The sequence below is a fragment of the Xiphias gladius genome, chromosome 7 (assembly GCF_016859285.1).
Source record: "Xiphias gladius isolate SHS-SW01 ecotype Sanya breed wild chromosome 7, ASM1685928v1, whole genome shotgun sequence".
NCBI lineage: Eukaryota > Metazoa > Chordata > Actinopteri > Istiophoriformes > Xiphiidae > Xiphias > Xiphias gladius.
In genome coordinates, this window is record NC_053406.1 from 22,818,184 (window position 1) to 22,843,258 (window position 25,075).

General features: G+C 40.3%; 1 protein-coding gene across 1 annotated transcript in view; it reads left to right on the forward strand.

Moving 5' to 3' along the window:
* Positions 1 to 25,075, forward strand: part of gbe1b (glucan (1,4-alpha-), branching enzyme 1b) — an 83,793-nt gene that overhangs the window by 40,260 nt on the left and 18,458 nt on the right. Inside the window, exons 11-14 of the mRNA XM_040130021.1 lie at positions 2,889 to 2,999; positions 3,091 to 3,262; positions 18,173 to 18,357; positions 21,898 to 22,028. Coding sequence (XP_039985955.1) covers positions 2,889 to 2,999; positions 3,091 to 3,262; positions 18,173 to 18,357; positions 21,898 to 22,028 — 599 coding nt within the window. The remainder of the gene's footprint in view (positions 1 to 2,888; positions 3,000 to 3,090; positions 3,263 to 18,172; positions 18,358 to 21,897; positions 22,029 to 25,075) is intronic.

The following is a 25,075-nucleotide window of genomic DNA, read 5'->3' on the forward strand; positions in this document are numbered from 1 at the left end:
TCCATCCTGCTTTTTTTTTTTTTTTTTTTTTTCTTAAATGGCTAATTGCACTCTGAGGCCTCCCTTGTATGGTGTTAACTGGCGGTGCAGGATTCAGACAGTGCCGGCTTCTTCAGTGAGGCTTTTTATAGGAAAACTGCGAGGTGAGCTAAGAAGTGCTTTTCAGCTGAGTGAAGCTTCTGGCGGCGACATTTGTGTGGGCAGGAAGTTCATTAATTTCTAAAACTGTGAAAAGATGAAGATAGGGAGGCATTATGTTGATCCGCGGGATTGAGCGCTGTACACCTTCCATCTCTGTTAACCTCTGGGGGCGGCACTGTATGTGTGAAGAGAGGACGTCCCCATAGCAACGTAAACTCAAACACGGTTCCAGTAGATGTGTTTGCAAAGACGGGAGAGGCAGGAGACTCAGAAAAGCCACCAAATTAAAAACAAGAGCTTAACACTAAAAACTTCTCTGCCTCCAAGTCCTTCCCAGCACCATGTGATGGTAGTAGAGAGGCTCTTGATTCAGTCACAGCCTGTCAGCGGCGGTGAGATGACCTCATCCTGAACTGCTAGATTTTTTTTTTTTTTTTTTTTTTTTTTTTTTTTTAATTTTTGTTCTGGCCCTGCCTAATTAATCCGGGCACTCTGGTTGGCTCCTGACAGCAGGCTTTTAAAGTAAGATTTGTGCACTGCTCATTATCATTGATGAAGTGGAGTGTCAGTGGTGCCAGGAAGCTCGGCTGGTCGGGGCTGATGTGGGTGAGCTGGTGGTAGGGAAGTCGTCAACCCAGTCACCACTGTCTCCGCTCCGACAGTCTCACTCCGAGATTAATTGCTCCCAGACCACTTTTGCAGTTGAATTGAATTGTAATGATTCATAAGGAAGTGTAAAGTGTCTGATTGTACGTGGATGTGGAGCTGGCCAGGATGATCCCATGGGTATATTCGGTAGATTCAGTTGTTTGGCTGGAAGAATGAAATTCATTCAGATTATCCAAGTATTAACTACTGTATTGTAATATTGTCCAGGATGCTATTGATCCACACTGCTTTAACAAGATACTTTCCATTTCTTGAGAATAGAAACCCAGTAACTATGACCCATCTGCCTTGATTATTAGGCAATTGAATTTATTAACTATTCACAGTGTTAATATTTTTCACACTTGTGGTTATGTTTATATTTCTATATGTACCTGATGATCTCCCAGATGTTTTTCTAAATATTTCAATACATTCTCCAGACTTCACTCATATTCCAGAGGTTTATAAAAAGGACTTTTATTTGCTGGTCGGTCCAATTTTTCCTCACCAATATACAATACAAATGTACAATATGATATACAGTATAGATTAGATATAGAGCTTGAACTATAAAGGCATTTGTTTTGTTACATGTCTTTAAGGTTCATTTTTTAAAATCTCATGCTAAATGACAGCTTTATTTATTTATTTTTTTACTGTTTATTTAAATTTTTTTCCTTTTTTGTCTTTGATCGTACATGTTGACCTTTTTATCTATTAGGTGCAGGGGACTTTGTATAAGCCCCCTTTGCTCCCACCATTCCTTACATAACCCTTTAGTTTATTGTGTCTTTTACCATAATGTTTTAATGCTCCTGAAAACTTGGCTTCAAATCTTTAGTATTTCTCTATAACATCAAATATTCATGACTTAAAAAGGAAACAATCGGAGTTAAAAATAAACATCCTTAGGTAGTTTGTCAAAAACACAAGCAAATAAAACTACATAAACTAAACAGCTTTTCCTTTCACAACATCACAGAAGAAGAAGAACTGCTAGCAAGGCATTCTTCAGGATTTGAGGCGGCACACCAAGCTCACAGCGAATTGAAAGAGTTGCTTTTGTACATGTAGATGAATTTGTTGTACATATAGATGATGCCTCAGGTGCCCCAATGAGGTTTTCGGGTGGCATTGGAACTGACTAATATGGCCACACAAGACTAAGGTGAAAAAGAGTGAATGTGAACAGATGGTGATATATAGAGCAGGAAAGCCTCTATTTAGGTGGACCAGCCAGTTCATCTCAGACATATTGATCGGCACAATTTACTCTCTTTACTCAGAGGATTATGGCCCTGTAGAGTAATATAAAGGTTTCCTGACCTGTCAATCAGCTGTCATGGCCAATTCCACCAAGCAGACTTCAGTCTGTCACTGAGTTGGACTTGCCAACTCCCCCACCAATCACATAGACCGCATTTCTGTCACCACGGAGTTCTTGGAGGTCATAAACTCTGTTTTTTTACATTTAAGAATGATATTGATACTGTGGCGTTCTAGCATCTCTCTTGTTTATTAAACCATCTCTGTGCCCACTGCAGTACATGTGGTTATCTTTACTCTGCCCTTTGCTATTATTTACTTGTGTAACTTGAGTGATTAGGACCAGCAACTGTATAGCAACACTGTGTGGGCAGCTATGCTCCAGATGCATGTTGTGGTGGACCCCTGTTTCCTTCTGACCCCTGAAAATGACTCCTTTCGCAGGAAGTGTGCATGTAGGCAGGCCAGCAACAGAACATTGATTCCATGGTTGGATTTATGGTTGAATCTCTCCATTTCGATGAGAGGCTTTGACCTTGCCCATCTCAGGTGGGGAGAGCTGATGCCTTACTACCCATGGGCTGTAGTGAAGTTATTAAAAACTCCATTACCGCCATTCAAAGGTAGACATAACTCACAGTGCGGATATAGAGATGTCAAAACAGAGATTGATCTGAGAAAGAAGTGTAACCCAGAGAAAACTTAAGAAAGGTAGAAAGACTGCCAGAACTGAAATACTGAGCTTCAGACATCAGTCAAAGCCCGACTGGATATCTCAGCTATACTTCTATCATCCCCTTTTTCAATAACCCCTCTCTGTCACTGTATAGATCCTGAAGGAGTTAAAGGATGAGGAATGGAGCATTGGCGATATTGTCTACACACTGACCAACAGGCGCTATGGAGAGAAATGCATAGCCTATGCAGAAAGTCATGATCAGGTGGGCTATTTTCCACATGATCCTACTTTACAGTGTCAATAGAATCTGCCTTATCTCAGTGTGGCTAATAAAGCATGGCCTACCTTTCCAGGCTCTGGTTGGGGATAAGTCTCTGGCCTTCTGGTTGATGGACAAGGAGATGTACACCAACATGAGCTCCGTACTTCCCATGACACCCGTCATTGACCGCGGCATTCAGCTGCATAAGATGATTCGCCTCCTCACTCATGGTCTAGGTGGAGAAGGCTACCTCAACTTCATGGGTGAGTCATCATGGTAACACAGAAAATCTATCACTGCAGATGTATATACAGTAAATTATTCTCTTTATCAGAATAAATAATAATAAGCAGTCATTTAGAAATCCTAGTATTAACCTTGCTATCAGCTATTCAATAAGATCCTGTCTTTGGATGGTGTCCTATGGTATATTTTTGAGTTGAAAATATTAATCCACAACAACTATGATAATCAATTACTAATTTCAATCAACTAGCATGTAAAATGTCAAACATTCCTTTGTTTCTCTCAGGTGTGAGGATTTGCTACTTTTTTGTTTTGCATCATGTAAATTAAATATACGTATATGCTTTTTGGACGGTTGGTGGGGAAAAACAAGCAAGCCACCTTGGGCTCTACGAAATTGTGATGGACATTTAAAATACATTTCTGACATTTCATAGTGTAAACAACTAATTGATTACTTGAAAAGAATAATTTAAAGATTAATTTTTGATTAAAACTAATTGCATTCTGCAGCACTAATGTACCATATATATATTTACATGGCTGAATTACATGTACACAAATTCCAATTAAAGATTCAGACATAAAATGCTAATAACTTAACTCATGCACATATGTATTATCATGCTGATTCAACTTTCACACCATGTATCATGTTACATATAACGCAATAAATCATATCACATTTCATGTCACATGCTTTCATATAGATATACCATTTCATTATATCATTATTATATTATATTAATAATATTAATTATTATAATTTTCATTATTTTATTATATAATCATACCACATGTCTGTGTGGTTCAGGTGAGTGAAATGCTGAACACTCAAGAGGCGGTAGAGACCATAATTTATGAGGCATCGTCCTTCTGTTTTTTTTGTTTTTGTTTTTGTTTTTATTAATAGAGATGAAAGGAATAATTTCAGATCCCTCTCATGCACTGATACTATTCTTCCCAAATTTGAACTTTTCCCCTCAGGAGGACAAAACAGACCTTAAATGTTCATTGAGCAGATATAAAACATGCATTTATCCTCCTGTCCGTCCACGTCCTCCACAGGCAACAGGCAGAAACAGGCTTCACTATAAATAGTTAACTGATAAGCTATCCCTACTGTGTTCATTTGCACTATTGTTAATCGTGTTATCGTGTGTGCTGTAGTGTCATTTATTTTTGTACATATTATGATGTCATCGTGTGTGGGGGTAAGACTGAAAAACAGATTTTACCTTCGCAATAATAAACATATCCCAATTCATAAAGGCTTAAAATAGCTTGACATAGTCCTTGTTACTTATTTTCCTTTGGGGGTAAAGTGCTCCGTTATTACATTTGTTATGTTTCTTTCATGAAATACATCTCTGGAGTAGCTCACCACCAGTGAGTCAAGGCTGATGAGAAGCATCAAAGCATCCTTTTGAAATGGGGTTGACATTAATACTCACTTTCCAGAGCTGATGGTGAAATACAGGACAAAAGCTGTCTAAGATCAGATAGGTTCCTTTTTTTTTCAAATGGATCTAATTCTCGGTCACCGTTGAGATGCTCCTCATTTTCAACACATCATCTGAGCTATGGCCTGGCTTTATCGAAGCCTGCTGGTAAAGATAATAAGGTGATAATTAATGACGTCGGAAGATGACCTTGGTTCAAGGGAATGTGTTTCCCTGCATGTGCTGCTCTCTGGCTTAATGTAAATACAGCCCACTGTTGTGATCCACAGCATTTTAGCTCCACCTGGTGACTAGGTGATCCGGTCAAGCTCTGAGTCCAAACAATCGAAATATTTCTCCATTGCCTGTGTTGGGTTTATTATCACTCAGTATTTGTTAAGATATCCAGTCTTACTTGAGGAAAAAGAGTGAAACACCTGGTGAATTTTCTGCTAAGTGGACTGATGTGTGTGGGTGGGGGGTGGGGGGGTCAAAAGCACAATCAAAGCAGCTGTTCTCGATGGACAGTCATAACAGGGCAGCTCATAATGAACACCATGTCAGAGAATTGACCCCATGTAGGCAGTTGATGGACAGTTGATGATAATTATATCTGATTCTCTGGCTAAAGTATAGCAAAAAGGCGCACACTGCTACTCTTGGTGCTTTGTCTCCCACGGATTTTTGTGCCACATTCACTCTCAGCCAATCATTGTGACATTGGAATCAAGAAGAGCTGATATAGTGAGTGAAAAACAAGACTTGAAAAGCCAATTTGACAGTGATTTCATTAAGTCAGTCAATCATCTTTTGTTAAAAAAAAAAAGAAAAAAGATTTGGGGATTTGCTCACTTGTTATCTTAGCCTTAACCCATATATTTTTAGCATGTTCTGATGAAATGTAATATTACAAAGTCCATATAGATATACAGTATTAAAAGGAAAACCCTTTACGATTTTACGAGTGTTTCAGTTGATGACTGATTTAAGCAGCACCCAGTTCACAAGGGGCCTGAAATAGTTGATGCATTGTCTTCTTGCAGATCAAAATGGTGAGAGCATCAAAGGTGCATGCTACTCATTGTAAGATTTCACTGTATTTTTTTTTAGACAAGTCCAGTTCAGTCACTTTATGCTGCGTAATAGCTGTTCAGAGTTAGAACCAGAAAGTATTCTTTACAGGTTCTATTCATATTTTTGTAAAAATTAAAATTCAAAGTCTTGTCTTAGTAGTAATATGTACTATATATCTAACTATTTACTATCTATATATGTGTTTATGCTCCCCATTGGCTTACACCTTGCATATCCTTGCATTTGCATCTTCCAAATCAGTCTTTTCTGTTTAATATACAGTGGGGTAAATTGATACACTGAGATTGGATTTGAACTAGAGACTGTGTATGTAAATCCCTTCCAAGTCCTTCACACTGTGTTAGTGGAAACAGGTCTCTCATTGCCTTACGAAATCTTGCTCCTTGTCCTGCTTGCTGTGAGCAGCTTTTAAAATCCAGATCAAAGATAATTCCCCTTGCTGATGCAGTTTGCCCCTGTGTAGACTGGAATCCATTTCATACCAGTTTTACTGCAGGGACTTACGGATAGTCTATCACATATGTGACTGTCCTCCACTCCCTGAGTTATTCTGTTTTTTTTTTGTTTTCCCAGTGCTTACGAGGACCTACAAGGCTTTTTATTGCAAATAGATGTGCAATTCATTCGTGATCCTTATTGAAACAGACATTAGTGCCATTTCCATCTTGTACCTTTTTTGTTTGTAGGTGTTGTGCCATACATATGGAGAAACTCCTTTGTAGTATTAACAGAACTGTACTAAAGGACAGGAAAAGTACCCAAGTAAAATAAAATCTTCCTTATCAAATGATAACTCATTAATGATTAGGGGTAATTATTTTCCATTTCCTTAAATCGGAGTTTGCAGGATTACTCAGACAAATAAGGCAAATTCACAATTCAAACCTTAATTTACCCCATTTTGTCAAGTATTCCTCAGTGGTTTGAAGAGCAGAGATATGGAAAGGAGACCAGTATTATGGAGGCAGGGATAGGAATATTATTCTTTTTTGAGAACTGCTGGCTGGATGACTAAAAGAATGGTGTCATCATCTTTTGATAACAATTATAATGATGAAAGTTAAAAGTTTTTTTTCTGAAGAACACAAAATCAGGGGACAAAAAAAAAAGTTTCAAAATCTACAAAGACATACCGCACCTAAGTTCATCCCTGAGAACTTTTCAAAGTTCAGGCATCGGGTGGGCGAGCATTAGGGAAATGCTCCAGAGAAGAAAAAAAGAAAATCAAGTAAATCCGAGATGACATGCCGTGTCAGTGGATCAATGACGGGAGAGTCATTTAGCGAGTGCTGAGCAAGAGCAAATTGTTTGAGCAAGCAAATCAATTTGAAGCACCTAGCCCAGAAAACCCATTTGTTTACCCATGACCAATAGCAAACACCACACAGCAAGACGACAGAGGGAGCATCTGTATTTGAGATGCTGAGAGATGGATACTGTAAAGGATGTTGGAGTGTCAATGACATTAAAGTGCCAAGTGGCATGGCAGTAATGAAACGCCTCAGTGGTTTTATCATTACATTGGCAGGGACAGAATGGAACTCGCACTTCCTGACTTTCAGGGCTCACGGAGACTTAAGATAACCTTGCAGATTTACCGTCTAAATTATTGAGCTAAAAACTTCTCCCAGCACTCTGTATTCATGGAGTGCTACAATGCAACAGGCAGCCATTATACTGTGGCCCTGGACGATGAATTGAAAACCAGTGCTTCCTCCTCATACATTTCAAATAGATAATATCACTGAGAGCTTACTGTGCTTTCAGTCTTGTGGCTTTGGATGCACTTGCCAATCTCACCTCTGCTGTTGGACCAGTAACGCTTACTTAATGTGCAAACTGGGAGTGTACATTAACACAGTAACAAGAAATCAATCTAGCAAGTACAAATACACATTGCATCACACCTCCAGCTTTTCTTATTTCTTTTTTTTCTTTTTTCTTTTTTGAACTGCATCTAAAATCTTCTGTGACTCTCGCCTTCCCATCCCCTCTGATTCCCTCATTGATCTTCCTTTGCAAGAATCCTTCCAATGGAAAACACATTGATCCTTGGCTTCTTCTTGTGCTGCTAATTACTGAGGGGACTGTGTCACTGTCAGGCCCTTATCTGATGCAGGGCTGTGTAGAGGAGTAATGGGATGTGCCAGCTGAAAAGCTGTCTGACATAACCTTGTGTAAACATGGTTGCCCCCCATTAATCATATCATTTTTGAAACCACTATAAATTCAAGAATCAACATCCTCCAATAAACTTTTAGTTATTTTTTCCACTTTTTAGATTGGATGCAAAGTCTTAGTTCAACCTCTTAAAGAATTTTTTGTTTTGTTTTGTTTTACCCATCATTTTTATGATAACATTTTACTCACTTAATTGCTGACATCTGGAGAAGTGGTGACATCTACATCAACAGGAAAACATGCAATCTGATGATCAGACAGGTAATTTTATGTTACATATATTTGTAACATTTTTACTGATTAGACTTCCCTAAATTTCAACATTTTTTTCTTTTAATAAGACAAAGAGTTTAAAGCCATGCTAGTGACTCTTAGAGGCTGTACTTGGGCTGTATAATTGTGGTGGTTTGAGCTAAATGCTAAATTCTCACAATGACAACACTAAAATGCTGATGTTACGCAGGTGTAATGTTTTCTAGTTTAGCGTGTTTGTATAGTAACATTTGCTAATTAGCACTTAAGACAAAGTCATTAGTTTTGCGGATACAGTCCTGGGGGAAATTATTGGCACCCCTGATTTTTAAGTACAGAATTTAGAATATCTTCAGAAATAAATGCAAGTTAACCAATGTGTAATCATTATCATATTTTAATAAAATATCAGGGGTAAATGAACAAAAGAAAATAAAAAAAACAAAACTTGCATAACAGTAAAATTATGCAAACACAAAATGTACCCCAGACACAATTATTGGCACCCTCCACTAATATTTGGTTATAGAACCTTTGTCAACAATGACAGCTTCTAATCTTAGCCCCTGTCTGATGGTAGTTTCTGCCACTCTTCCATTGCTATGTGTTCTGCTTTTTGAAGCCTGCAGGAGTTCTTTTTGCAATGGCAGATTTCAGCTATCTCCAAAGGTTTTCAATGGGATTTTGCTCAGGACTCTTTGCTGGCCAGTTTAAAATAGCCCATCTTTTCCTTTTCAACCATTCTTTTGTGCTGCTGGATGTGTGCTTTGGGTCGTTGTCCTGCTGAAAGACCCAAGACTTTCGACTCAAACCTAGTTTTCTGACACCGGGTAACACATTTGCGCTAAAATGCCTTGGTAATCTTCTGATTTCATCATTCCTTTGATACATTCAGTGCCTCCAGTACTGGAGGCAGCAAAGCAGCCCCACAGCATGATAAAACCTCCACCATGTTTTACTGTAAGTAAGGTGTTCTCCTCCTTATGGGTTTCATTTCATTGCCTATAAACAAAGTGATGCACTGCATTCCAAAAGAGTTCTACTTTGGTTTAATCTGTCCATAGAACATTATGCCAGAAAGACTGTAGCTTATTCGTGAAGGTTTTTGCAAACATTAGTCTTGCCTTTTTGTGCCTTCTTTCAATACTCGTGTCCTCCTCGGCCTTACCCCATGGAGCCCTACTTGGTTTAATGTGCGGCGTATGGCACGGGGAGAAACCACCACTCCACATTGCTCCAGGTCACCCTGGAGCTCTTTAGATGTCTTCAGTGGTTTTTTCCACAGTCTGTAGAACCTTTGCAGACTTCTCTGATTGAGTTTCTTAGCACCATGTCCTGGAAGCATCTAAACAGTTTTATGACTATGAAACTTTGTGATAACATTACAAACTGTTGAAACAGGGATTTCAAGATCTTTGGTGGTTGCCTTGTAGCCTTTGGAATTGTGATTCTTTTTGATAATAGCATTTCTGATGCTATTATCATGCTGATGCTATAATTTGGGAGTTTACTGTTTACTTTTCGAAGTTTTGACCACCAGTCCTATCAATAATAATAACATTGAACTCACCAAGTTAATTTTTTGAGATCAAAGTGGCAAAAATCGCTAAAAACAACTCTGGTGGAACAAGAAACATGAGCAGTCAGATCATGCAGGTTTACAACAAACCCCCAGTTTAGCCAAACTTGTTTGAAAGAGAAACAAACAGCAAACAGTAAAACTATAAGCTAAACTGTTCTATGTAAACTTGCTGGGTCAACTGTGACCAATCATACTTGCTGTAGTTACGTGTATGAATAGTTTTTCTGTGAAACTTTCCTTCAGATAAAGTGGTTTAGATAATCTGGCTAAACAGTTGGCTTGTTTACAAGCCGTCTGATCTTCTGACTGCATTGTTTTCTTGCCCTGTCTGATTTCATTGTAGTCAGATGTTGTAAAAATGGGATTGTCCTTTAATGATATTTAAAAGATAATCCTTGTTATTGTTTTCAGCTTTTGAGTCTGTCTGTCTCTCTGTCTGTGGACAGATTTTTTTCACCACGATAGCGTCACAAATGTGCAAGATACAATCACTAAACTTTACATATGTGTAGCTGAGATCAAAATGAAGGGCGAGTTCGAAGATGGGCACGGTCCAGCTCATGAGTACTGAGTACTCACACAATAATGTAGTGACTACTGAGTACTCACGTAAAAATGTAGTAATGACCACTGGGTACTCATGTAATAATGTAATAATGACTGCTGAGTACTCATGGGTCAGAACATCAACTTGTTGACGGGCGTCGTGGTTGGTATGATCCCATCACAAGATGCTCTCTAGTTATATTTTTATTTCAGATATTTTATTTCAGATATTTTATTTCAGTATATTATTTGCGATAACAGTTCCCCAGATATATTATGAGACACAAATGATGATTTTATTTATGTGTGCACTGGAGTGAGAATTCATCATATTTTATTCTTGTACAGAATGTGCTATCTGGTTTATTTCAGCTGTGAGGAGGCAGAGGAAGGTGATCATCATGGTGATTAATGCAGGCATATGGGAGGAACATTGCCGTGTTATCGTAGAGGAGAGGGAAATGATTACCTAATGGAGGTGTGTCCAATGTGTTTCTTTAAAGCTAAAATGAAAAGAAGAGTCAAAGGCTTCCATGGGTTACTGAGTTAACTTGTGCAGGAAATCAATCATCTCCACTAGACTTTATAAAATAATAACACTGGAAAACTGAAAGTAAATACAGGCAAAAGAGGCCGGTGCACTTACACCGTTAATGAAGTGTAGCTCTTTTAAAAGCTTTTATCAAAGCACCAGCCTGTATCTGGGCTCGCTGCCTCAGATAGAAATCAGCAGGCAGACCATGTTTTTGTGCATGTGTGTATTGGTGTCTGTATATGTGTACATGCCCTCTCTGCCTCCATATGCCATACACACTCTCACGGAGCAAGCTGATGATAAGGAATAGCTTAACGCAGAGCGCTCATTAACGGAGTCCACACTTAAAGGTGCTATATTTAAGTTTTTGCCATTGCTGCCAACATTATCATTAACAGCTGTTTTTTTTTTTGTTTTTTTTGTTTTTTTACCAGTCTAGAAGAAACACTGGGAGTTCAGCATCAAATTTCATTCCTTTACTCTCCAAGAGCTGTCTTCAACGGTGGTACGCAACGCCAATGTTAATTTTTGGTTTGCTTCTATCTCTATCACTTCTTTTCTTCTCCTGAAATTAGCATGCTAAACTGCTAGGTCGGGCCGGCCAGTCCCGTCTCGTAATATCGCTTTGGCATAGTGAATCACTGTAGCGTCTAGTCTTCCCTCAGCTCAGAATGACAGGGTGAAGAGGTAGCAGTGCTCCAGAGGGCGTATTCTAAGCTCTTGTCTTGTAAACGTAACAATGGCTAAAGTAAACAGCTGTTAATCCTAACGCTGGCTTTGAAGCGATAGCAAAACTCACATATAGCACCTTTGAACATTTCCACACTGCAAATTAATTATTAGCAAAATGCTTTGTATAGCTTGGGACATTTTGTTTTGTGGTTATGGTCTTACTTGTGCAGGTCAAGTGCCTGCTGGTAGATGAAGTCACATCACATTGAAATATTCTGAGTACAGCATAGAGTAACAGTTTCTTATGCTCATTATTTAGCCCTCTCTGTGTTCACACCTGTAGCTCAGTTTCCACAATCTGAACCAAAGGAAAAAAAATGATCCATTTGGTTTTAGTCCATGTAGGGTTCGCACTGAAATATTACAAACAAACCACGAGTTATAAACATTAAGTCACATGGACCGTAGGGTAACTCATTCGTCGGACAGTTTTGGTGACCTGTTCTGCACCATCAGCGCTCCATGGGCCTGCGGGGGTAAATCAAAACAAAATTTATTTCAGTGACCAACGGCACGTGTGCTTACCGGCACCTAAACTCTTCACTTATTTTCCCTGGTGGTCACAAAGAGCTCACGCAAAGAGAAACTGTTGGTCATGACCGGCAGTTCAGACTGGCAACATGACTTTATCTGTCATAAATAGTGACAGAAGGCCAGAGACAGCAGACAGAAAGGAGCCATCTTATACTACAGTATGATTGGAGAAATAGTTGCCATCATCAGCAGAGGAATGCTGTATAATTGTTTAGTTGAGCTTTTGAATTTATGCAACTGTCACATACCCATCATCACCTATGTTGGTCCATGTGGGTCTACTTTAGCCCAAAAGTAACTATTCTTTTTAGGAGGTCGTTGAGCATTGTTTTGGTCCTTGCCATATTTCAATTCAAATGGCAATGATCTCACTACCCTTAAATAACAAGGCCAAACAGAAAAAAACATCAGAGCTTATTAAATCAGCACGTAAATCCAGCAATTAGGGTCACATGTGAACACAGCACGACCTAAAGAAATCACACATGGAGAAATTCATTGTAAACGGGCAGAAAAAAGAGCGTCTCCACACTGGCCTTCAGGGGTGTAATGTGTGTGGAGGGCTCCAAAGGCTGAATATACGTTAATTTTGCATCCAGTAGACTGCATCAGGTGTTTTCACTGATTCGCACATCTTTAACCAGAGAGCAGGAGCTAATCAGTGAACTCACCTGCTGCACTGTTTGACGGGGAAAACTTGAGCTGTGTCCAAATCCAAACTGCATACTAATTTGTATGTAGAATTCATTATATACTCATTTTCATAGTAAACTAGATTTGCATTTTCAGTAGTATACAACCAATATACTTGTTTATTTTTTACTAATCTGAAATAACGTGGAACCACAGATGTCAGTCAAACTGCAAATTTGGAAGACTGCCAGTTAAACTTCAAGAGAAAGCAAACTGCTTTTAACCAGATTTAATACTTTTTTGTTTGTTTTTTTTAGATCTTACTTGACTGACATCCAGCTTGTTCTATTTCTTTGCAGGTGTGAGTAGCTCACACATCAAGCAGACTCTGTACGCATACTTACATCACTGATTATGCTTAACTTTGTCAACGTGAATACACAACACACTCAAGACACGTTTAGCACGGGACACAACTGGATAGATTCAGCTGTCATACAGATGGCACATAGTTAAATGTGTGTGCAATTCATTTGTAGTTTGCGTCTCCATGGATCTGGGAACAGTGGTATGTGAAGTACAACAGCCTCTTTGATGGCTTCTTCGCATTTTGAACTGTGCATTACATGCCACTGCATTGATCCTTTTCTCACTTTTTCCTCATCAGAAAAATGTGCAGCGCTCTTGCGGTTGCTCTCATTCCCACCACCTACACATACTTTATGCAATACAGTGCAACACAGAGACCCCATTTCCCTCGGGCTTTCCGAAAGTCATTCTGGGAAATGTAGTAACTCAAAAGCACAATGGATGTTGATGGGCCAGGCTGAGAGTGGAAACACCAAAATAGTAAATTATGCACTGAACATCACACATTGATGTCTGACAGTGAAAGAATGTCTGAATGTGGATTTTTTTTTTCGCCTGGAGAGTGAGTTCCCTGAGGTAATCATTCTTAGGTGCTACTTAAAGGCAGTATCCTCTAGCACAGCATTTGAGAGTATTTTTTTTTATGCCATTGCTCACTCTTGACATGTTTTGATATCATGCGAGGGCTACCTGAGTCCGGAGAAAACTGAGACTGCCTTTTGTGAAATTTGAAAAAGGAATTGTATAAAATTGTAGCCTGTCTTTCATTTTATTCATCTTTCATTCGGCACAATCCTTTTTTCCTCAGTTGCCTTTTCAAGTGAGTTGAGAATGTAGAGAGTATGTAGTTTTCTATTGTTACTCTAGTTCTGTGATTACAAGTGGAGCCCTCAGATCAGGCTCTGTATGCTTAGCCACTAATTTCCCCTGTTCTTTTCACTCAAATGGGCACGTACTTTATGTGCTTAGCCAATCTCAATGACCTTATTTATACATACGGGGCTACACCTAATACAAGGTAGCATTGATGGTAAATTGTTACTTGGCTGTCATCTTCTTGACTGTCATCTAACAACTGCTCACAGTGTCTAACTGTTTCTAATCAGACCCCACAGTCTGCATTAAGTTGTGAGTGACTGTAGAGCATTCCACAGTAAAACAGCCAGGAAGGGGTATGCCTGCTCTGGCCAAAATGCAGAGCTCATATACATGTAGCAGAAGCTGGCTATCAATATTTTAAGAACTGTCACACAGCAAGTCTCCAAACTCCTGATATGCAATATTAAGCACAGGCTGCCTGTTGCACCAGTGGCCTGCATACATTGCCCACCAGTGCCTGAGGCTGTCCATCTCAGTGCTTCTGGCACCTGAGTCATTTCCACGTTCCCCACTTTTGATCCTAATGGTGGATTGTCCAGGGGTCACTTAGATCTAACATTACATTGCATTGTCCAAAACAAGGCTTTCAGTTCAATACACATTATTGAGGAGGATTTAGACAGCTGATTAAGGTGCCTCAGGTGGGTATTTTCTTCCTCAAGGCTCTGAAGACACCAGGTGGTTGGGGAGATTGACACTTTAAACAGTCCCCCTAGTGGAAACCGAGCACTAAGAGAACTTCATTGTCCTTTTGGTTGAGGGCATCCTTGCCTACCAGACATATAACCTGCCACCTGTGGCCATGGCCATCACATAGCCCACAGCCGCTCTAACATCCGCTGGTGAAATTGCTCATTTACCTTGCTGAGGCGGATACAAAAACAGCTCCTTAACCTTTAAAAGACTGCTGCCATGATAGTTTATACAAACTCATAGATTTAGACTAGATTGGGTTTTTTTTGGCACTGGGGCGATGAAAAAGAAAAATTGGGGATAAAAAAAAACAGAAAAATTGAGGAGGGCAACAAGGGTGAAGGTCACTGCTGAAGGTCTTCTGACGCAGACTTCAAAACACTTTGAAAGTCTCAGCAAGCTTGCTCACCTGACTCACCAACAGCCCAGTGTGAGCAGGACAAGATGGCATTGTCTTCTATCCTGCCAAGAGGGTCGGAGTTGTCGTCATCTCCCACCGGAGGACACAACAGAAAGGATCTGGGGAGGGAAGTGAGGGCCACACTACAGTACAGTATGCCTCACTGTAATTATACTGGAGCTTCATCCACAGCGAATATGTTATATAGCAGTTATAGCACTGCTGTCTTCTTGTCATATGACGTCAGAGCCACGTGATCCATGCACTCTGGCGGGTGGTTGATTCCCGTGGCAACATTCCTCAGCATGGAGGTGACACTGGTGAGCAAACACGGACAGTAAAGAAAAGTAGATGAAGAGCAGCGTCGTTTCTGCCCTTACACAAGCTCCAGTAGGGTTGGATAAACCCATTCTGACCGGCTGAGCCCATGCAGTGCAGGCACATTTTCAGTCTGTAAAAATGCAGAGAGGTTATTTCGAGGAATGGAAGAAGAAGCTGAACTTCAGTACATCAACTGACCTTCTTGTTCAACAAAAACGAATCAAGATGATCACACCATGTAGATCCAAAGCCATCCAAAGCATAATTTATATATACAGTACACTATACTATATTAACTAGAAAATTTGCTCTTACTTCAAGATATATCAATATAATATTTCCGCAAAGTGCAATTCCTACCTTGAAGAATTTACGTTGTAGTTTTCATTTGTTGTTTGTGATTTGTGAACATTGTATGCCGAAAATTTAACGGCCACATTGCAGTAAAGTTAATGTCGATTCACACTCCCATGAGGAGGAAGCCAGTGATTTTGGTGATCCTTTGATCTTCCCTCTAGCGCTACAATAAGTGCGAAAAATTTAATGGTCAACATATCTCAAAAGCAAAGCAAATCTTATTGATTTTGCTGACCTTATGACCTACACTGTAGCACCATCATTAGAGAACACTTGCAGATTTTAAATGCGTGTACTGTATATCATGGCCTCTTACTAACACCGACACAAAATTTATTGTTCTTATTAATTCTCCCAGGACTTCGCACAGTTCAATGACTTACAGTATCTGCAACCTTGTTTCGCCGTAAACTTACAGTAGGATATTATTAATTTGTTGAGACAAGTTACAGTTTTGTTGGAGGGCACTGTGTCGATGGGACCACTGTGATGAGACAAACAAGAAAGAAATCAAATAAAATCTGAGAGTGGAAACTTCAGTCAACTATAAAATGGCACATATTATCCTTCAGAGATGGATGTCTACGGCTAAACTGTTTGATTTGCGCTATAAGTGGTGGTCTGCCTTTTTTTTTAAGTTTTTTTCTTTTTTTAAATTAGCAAATTTTTTTTATGGCAAAAATATGAAGCATTGCTTTAAACATTTTTAGTCATATGCAGTATCTTATATTAATAATAGATTTCCAGTGACTAAAATTCGATTTAGAATTTAATATAAGATTATTTGGTATTAAAATGTAGTGAATAAACACTTTGAACTTTGACTTATGCATAGGGAGTAGTTAAAGACATACCCATGCAATTTACAGTGTTATCATAACTAAATATGGTGTAGGTCCTGTGCTCGGTTGAGATTATGTGCACATTAAATATTAATACGGGAATTTCAGATGCGCAGTGAATGTGTAGCGCACTCTTTCCTCTTGGTGGAGTGCAGCAAAGAAAGTCCGCCTTTGACTGCCTGTGTTGCAACTTTGAGTTGTAATTCTCTCCTTCACATTTCACACAGTTCAGCTGCGTGGGAGGCTTGTTACTCATGCAGATGTCACAAGAAAAGGCTCTCTCTCTCTTTTTCCTTCTCTCTCTATCTCTCTATCTGTCTATCTATCTGTCTCTGTGTGCATTTCTTTGCTTCCCTAATTCCTAAGCAAGTGTTGCAGCTTGTTCTGTTGGCAGTCCTTTCCTTATTGTTTGATACCTCTTTAACACCTACATAATGTATTTCATTAGAATATGCTGTCATTCCCTGTCCGTTCCGCATCATCCCATCACTCTGAGATTTATTTTTTTACCTTTTCTTTTTTTCTTTTTTCTTTTCTTTTTTTTTTTTGTCAGGGAGGTAGGGGCTCTTGGCACCAAATAAACAACTGGCCTCTATTCTGCTGTCATGCATCTTCTTCTGTCTCTTGTCTGTGGATTTCTTCCTCTGCCGGGAATTCAATTATCCTGGCTTTTGTTTTATGATGTTGTCATGACATCCGATGACGCATTCGTTATCTCAACTCCTGGCATGACACCATCGTGCCAACAGGACTGTTGTTTCCCGCACTTCCGCAGTATGCATTCAGCCTTACATCTGCACTGTGTGACTCTGTCTGCATCAGTGATACTAGTCTAAAGTTTTTGATAAGGAAAATGAACTTCCTACTTCCTACTCCTTCTGGAGTAGTAACATTAAAAGTACAGCCAGTTGTGGCGGTTGTTGCGTGACAGAATGACTCAGAAACTCAGATAATGTTTTATTAAACACGCATTAATCAGCAAGGTGATGAAGAGAGATCTCTTGCAGAATTCCCTCTTTTTGTGCTTTTGTTACATACTGTATATGTGTTATATAGTTCTCTTCAGTTTCTCCTCATTTCCAGCATTGACTTGAGGTTTGCTCTCAGTGATATCCCGGTAAATTATTTTTGCATATATTTGTTGAAAGGGTGAGACTCAAATAAAAAGCCATGGGATTTATTTACAGTGTTTTTCGCTTGTGTTGGCTTCTCTCTTGTAAAGTTTTATTCATGAAAGGGCAGGCTCCTGTGTGACAGGTAAGTTGGCATATAGTAGCTGGTGAAAATGTTGCAAGAGCTCTGTTGCTCTGTTTTAATATGGAGAGCACTAACCTCTGCTGAGGTCATGAAAAGGTTGCAGACCGTCGCTGACTCTGGTCTCTTTGATCTGTCTTTTTTTGTCTTGTTGAAAACTGCACAAAACCTGAAAAGAACCTCCTATAGCATGGCACGGCAGAGAATGCTAATTCACAGAGGCTGTATGCCTTTTTCCCTTCATTATGTGCATTCTTTAATAACAGTCTCTGTTTTGCAGGGAATGAGTTTGGTCATCCTGAGTGGCTGGATTTCCCCAGAGTGGGGAACAATCAGAGTTACCACTTTGCCCGGCGGCAGTATAACCTAGTGGATATGGATGACCTCCGCTACTGTCAGCTCTACGCCTTTGACCGGGACATGAACCGTACCGAAGACAAGTACGGCTGGCTGGCTGCCCCACCTGTAAGGACATCACACGCTCACTGTACAGTAGGCTTCGTGCAGAGTAAATGTATTCTCCAGCTGCCGCCTTTACCCATATGTACAGTTTTAAGATTGGGGAGTGCTGTAGGTATTTTAGTGCTGAACTCAGGCAGGAGATAAATGCACCATAAAGAGAGTTCATTTTGGAAATGCCTTATTTCTCTGGCTGCTGTCAAGGTGAACAGTAGTTAATCTCACACTCATCCCGTAGCTTCTCTCTTTGACTGCTATTGAAGCCTATGGGAGAAAAAAAAAAGATGTTTGGCTGGGACCAAAGTACTGGGATAATGCAAATGGAGAGTGTGGCTAAATTGACAGGGATTAGAAGAAAGTCTTTGTAATTGATTCAAAAATACCCTCCCTCACATCCCCAGGTATCAGCCCTCAGATTAGAACTACCTCACCTTCCTGCCTTATACTCTGACCTGCGTATTTCTCCTCAGCAGACTGACAAATGCAACAGAGTAGGAAATGTATCAGAGAGCATAATTGGAGACATGTCTGGTTCACAAGGATAATTTCTGCATATTGGTCTATAAATCAGAGGTATGTTCTCACTTGCTGGAGCCTCATACACCTTTGACAACTGGATGAAACAGAGCTTTGGAGGAAAGGCAAAGGAGCAGAGCCTGGCTGGTTTCTCTGCTCTCTTTTGGGGGAATGGGAGGGAATGCTGATCCCAAAGGACGCTATTGGCAGGGAAGATGCATACATTTGGCACAAGTGCTGGCCTGCTACACACTGGGTGCTGTTTTTGTTGCTTGTTTCTATGGCTTTTAATGGGAAACCATATAGTAGATGATATCTCTGCAATGTACGCTCAAGACATTGGGTAAATGTGTTTTTTCTTTGATTTATAACCTCAGATCATGAGTAAAATAATTCTCTACAGTTCTATAGTGGCAACCTAAAGGTTGTCATTTCCGCTAAGGTAAACTATGTGTAAAGCTCTGGGCAGCTGTAATGTGTAGGGAGCAGGTAGACCATCCGAGACAAGGGTCATTTCCGAATATTGGGCCTTATTACAGATACCTCTGATGTTAAGAGTTTACCCCGCTGAAGTGTTCATAAGCACAACATCAAATTAGGGCAGTAGCTAGCTCTCGTGGAAGGCGGAGAAGATGTGCCTGTAAATAGTTCTCATGTTTTCTTTTGCTATAATGCTGAAATAACAGATTCTGTTTTTGCTGAAACAAGATAAAAAAAATTAAAAAAAAAGCTCTGTTGTAGTATTAAGCTGACAAATAATTATTCTGTGATCATCAGAAAGGTTGTGACTGATTGTGTTCGATATTTCAAAAAAATGTATTTATGTCGGGATCACTAAAAACATTTTTCAAATGATCCTGCAAAATTATTTCTTTGTCTCAACACAACAAGGTTGTTAAATAAATTGACTTTTCTTGAGATGTAATGATGAAGAGGATATTAGGTAAGTGGTTTGAAAGCCAAACCGAGGCAACATATGCTGTACGTTAAATAAATCCGTCGCAGGGGTTTCGCCTGCTTTTTGCCTCGCCTCTGCTCCGGTCTCTGTCCTCGGAAGCAGCTGAGACAAAGAGTTCTTACTCCAGGATTGATACAATATCACAGAAAGACTTTGTAGAACATAACTCACAGATAACGTCAATAACTGCTCAGAGGTTCTGCTTTAATAACCATATGAGTCTGAATCCTCTGTACAGCTTATCAATGACATTGCCATGGTAATCGTGCTTTGTGGGAATATTCTATAGCTCGATTCAATATTTCACTGCGGTGGGATGATCCAAGGGCATTCTGTATTTAAAATGAGAAGCAGAAGAGGATCTGTCGGCAGTTCTCCCTGTTGTCTCTGGTATAAGTGAACTGAGCAGACTTTGCCTAAAAGTGTGATTTTGTGCCTGCGTCTTTGAAGATGTGCAGCTGTGAGCTTCAGAGGGCCAAATTCTGGATGTGCACTGAAGCTCCTGTTAGTGCAGAGATAGCACCACTCGAGGTGTTTCCACTGTGATGAAACGTAAATCAATCAGTAGTCATTATTATACTTAGACCGGAATTACTTTACTGCCGGGACGCCAACCGTCAGAGTTGCCCGTAAGATCCTTTTATTTTCTAGTAATATAACTTGAATCTATCTTTATTTATAGTAGTTACGGCTGTCTGTGAATCCCAACATTAAGATTTTATGTTCACATTAGAGAGAGAAACTTCTCACAGTATTTTCTAATATTGAAGATTGGAGGTCTGGGGATTTACCCCGCACCATTTTTGACTCGAGCACTTCGTACATGAGGCTATGATTCGGTCACATAGTGTTCCCCAGGAAAAGGGGGATAATGGGGGAGAAGACAAGACATTATTTTGACCTCTTAAACAGCAGCGGGTTACGTCTTCAAATGTGTTTTCGATATCTCCCATCTCCCTGGAAACGGAAAATGTTTGCCTGGGGCAATACCAATTTTTTCACAAGCTGTGGCGGCTGCACCTGCGGCCGACCTAATGCAAGTTCCAGTGAAGAAAAATGGCAGAGGGGAGCGTCACACTCTGTGGAAATATTGGATTTTAACAGTCGTTTCACAAAAATATTTTCATTCAGAGTGCTGAGGTCATGAATGGGGCTACTGTAGGGATTTACCCTGCTCTCATTGCCAGGCTAAGTTTCGCTTAAAACTGGGGTTTCAGTTCGGTGTGATGCTGCAGGCAGTGACAGAAACAGAACCTCAACAGACTCTTAGACCTAGTGTAAAACTACAAGACGGTGCATTCATATCGGCTGAGCGTATTTGTGCATCTCGGGGAGACATTTTTCTTGGTGTGCGCTTGAAAATGATTAGATATTAATTTGGATATTTCTGACAAACCTCTACAGATTCTGAATATAATCAGAAATAAGTTATGATTACCACTGAGTCCGTTGATTGCATTTACATTTACTTATTTATTTATTAATAAGAATGCACGTATATGCTTATTGGCTCCCAGCTTAATGGATGCAGGTTGTATTTGTTTTCCAATTCTAAACCAGTCACTGCCTGCCAGAAGAGCTTGGCATTGCTCCAAATTTGTGGACTTCTTGTGTAGAAATGGAGACTCCAGACTGTCAGCTCATTCCTTAACCTCCGTCCTCTCTGCCGGTCCGGTTGCAGGGGTGCTTATCTTCCTGTTCAACCGTGAATATGCTGCCCTGAAATTGGCTTGGGGAACGAGGCACTAAAAATAGGGGGTCGGGTGACATTGATAATCTCTGCTAATGACACGTTAACAGTAGCTCGCTCCACAGGAGAGTGGCGGCTTTATCATGTGCAGCTGTCTAAAGCTGACAGTGTGTGCCATGCCCTACCCTGGGCCTCTGCTTTTTGCTGATGAGTGCCACCTTAAATTTGATGCGGGAATGTTACTCCGTCTATTTGGAAGTGTGTAGCCCACTGATATAATGTGCCCCATTATAACTCTCTAACTCCATGATGAGAAAGGTAATGACTATTCATGAAGAACTATTTTATTAGCTTTTCTTTTCTCTCCCTTTTCCCCCTGCAGGCCTTTGTCAGCGCCAAGCATGAAGAGGACAAGGTCATTGTGTTTGACAGGGCAAATGTGCTCTTTATCTTCAACTTCCACCCCAGTAAGAGCTTCCAGGACTACAGGGTGGCTGTAGGAGCTCCAGGAAAGTATCCTTTTAGCCTTCGTCTTTCATGTCACTGCTTTGTTTCCTTTAAGTCTCCATTGGCTTCCCTCTCTCACGCCACAGTGCAGACTCGCAGCGCCTCTCCGAGTAGTCATGTCTTTGTTAGTTACTTCTTTTATACATAACATGATTAATCTTTTTGAGCTCGACAAAAGCACTAACTGAGGACCAAGACAGTAAATGTCTGTTAAAAAGGGGGCAGAAAGGCGACAGAAATTAAAAGATGGGAATTACATGATCCATGTGCAAACGGGCACTTTTAAAAGCTCAGAGAGGGAAGATGAGCAGAAGGCATCTACAGTATCTGTGGGCTTAATTGAGGTACAGTAGGTCAACAACTATTTAGTACAGACAAAATGGTCCCCTGGTTAACCTATAACTTTCAGTCTAGCACCACCAACACGTCCAAATTTCTGCTTTTCCATCACTTCATTACAGGATTCTCTACAACTAATGACCACAGTTCCATCAGATCAGTGCTACCAGCAATTTAAGATGCTAATATCACAGGGCTGCCTGTGTGGCGTTACAGATTTTGAAAACTAGCAATATTCTGTATGTATCCTATCGTCACACAAAAAAAAAAAAAAAACGATCAGAATGCCCCAAGAAAAGATCAGACGAAACAGTGCATTAGTTTGTCTCTCAACACTTTCCTACTCCCCCCAAATTTGTTCCCACTGAAGACATAAATCTTGAAAAACAGATCAGATATATAGTTTCAGTTAAAATAAAAAAGCTAAATAATTCCCTAAATCAACTGGCCAGTGTAAATATTATCAAAGCTCACTCAAACGAAATATGGTACACATTGCTTGGGGATATTCGCTGGGGAATATTCTCAGCAGCGGATTTAAAGTGCTAACGAGTAACAGAAACGATAACAGCAAGGTGCATGTGGGATGGATTCAAAATAAACTACAGTGTGTGCTCATGTAATGAAGAAACATGTCTCACAGTGCAGCAGACAGGCCCACTGATGGGGTTTTAATAGTTTTGGGTCATGGCACTCTATGGTACTGGGGAATAAGGTTTGTCAGGCTTTGACTATACAGACGGTACTTGTTAGTAGCAGTAGGCCATATTGATGGTTTTGGTTTTTTTCATGGGATCCATAGACAACAAATAAAATATCGAAGACACCACACCTCACATCCTGTGAGGGCATCACACACCAGCGGCTTTAGGATGTGCCGCTGTCCTCTTCTCCAGCGCCGATGTGCGTCAGCTTTCCAGAAAAGCACCAATTTTATGACACAGCCTGTGTGTGCGTGTGCGTGTGCGCTGCACTTTAGTCCCGTTACAGTAACCTTACATGCTAGAGTAACACAATTTATTTGAAGATTATCTTACAGAATACAGTATCAGACAGGTCTTAACTGCATACCAACAAAGTGAGCATTTAGCCTCTCCAATGTGTGACAATCAGCCACCTTTTAAATACTCTCTGTGACTCTCAGTAGCAACTGTACTTAATCAGTCACGTGCTTATGTTTACAGTGTGTGATGTAGGTTTATGTCGTCAAGCAACCCCACCTGTCATCGTCCCTACCAACTGTTGATATGAGATTGAAGGCTGCACCAATAAATTTGCCAGAAGAAAATGAAAATCCCCTCTGAGAAAAGGCCTTCTTCTGGGCTGAGAAGCGGATCAGGGATCTAAACACTGTGTCAGCACTGTTGAAAGTAAACGTGACTTGTAAGGAGCCGCAATTTTAATGGCAGCGTTTTCACCGAGCCTAATGCTTTTGTGCTATTGTTTCTGCCGTCACTGCTGAGAGGGATATGAGTCAGTTGTTTATAGTGGTGTTATGCTATTAGAGAGAAATAATAGCAGAGCCCAGTGATTCAGAAAGTGCTCTCTTTAGCAGCATTGGCTGTCTGTCTTTCCAGTGAGCAGCACAGAGGAACTTAATGAGTCCCACAGTTGTGATTACAGCTGGTTTAATGATCAGTGATGTGAGGGGGGACAGAAATCTGACAGAATTGTATTTATTTTAATGGACATCACTCTCTTCTGGGCCCCGCTGTAGCCCGCGCCGACGTTTTCCTTGATGGATACAAGGCTGTGTCGCTTCCTCAGCTATGACTTAAATAACGTGACGGTGACGGAGTTTTTCTTTTTCATTTTTCTACATTACTTACAAACATACGTGTTTGATTACATTTCAGATCATTTCATGGGGCAATCCATTGCATTTCCCCTGGTTATGACATTATCTGGCGATTTACTACATTGTTACGTATTGTCGATGTTTAAAAAAAGACACCCAGGACAAAAAACCCAAACATGTTATTAAATGTGGACAGTGAGAACAAAGTTAATTTGATGATTAAAAAAAGTAACTCCTAATCTCTTAATATCATGTGTTAATTGTAAGCTTGTTTGATGTGCAATAATTGTACGTTCTGCCTCGTATTTTCAGCTCTGCCTTGATGGGGTTAATCTCGGGCACAGCAGTAATAGCCTTGCTGTGCAGTGTCTGTAACACCATTTTTGAGGGTTTATTTTCATTTAGATGGAGCCACATCTTTTCCTCCTGGTGCTTCTTTTGATGTTTAAGGAGAGGCCTCAGACACTGGGTGGGTTGAGAGGAAATGCAAATAAATGTGAGGGCAAAGCTCTGGCTGTCATTATACAGAGAGGCAGTAAACACATAAAGGCAAATGTGCTGTGTGTGTGTGTGTGTGTGTGTGTGTGTGTGTGTGTGTGTGTGTATGTGTGTGTGTGTGTGTGTGTGAGGAAGGTAAACGCGCCGTGTGTATGAGGAGATGCAGATCCTCCGATGGGAATGTGTGCAGAGGATCCAATTAGGGGAGAAGACAGATGAAAGTGCCACTCAGAGGCAGAGGAGGTAAACAAGACAAGCTCAAAGAGTCCAAAAGTGCTTTTTCATTACACTCAGCTGTCATATACTTAAACTTTCTGCTACCTGTGCGAGGGTCAGGGATGTCACAGAGGAGCCCCACACCACCGCTGGATCTGGAAATAATGGCTGGATGCAGCTGACCACGCTGTGTACCGCTGAA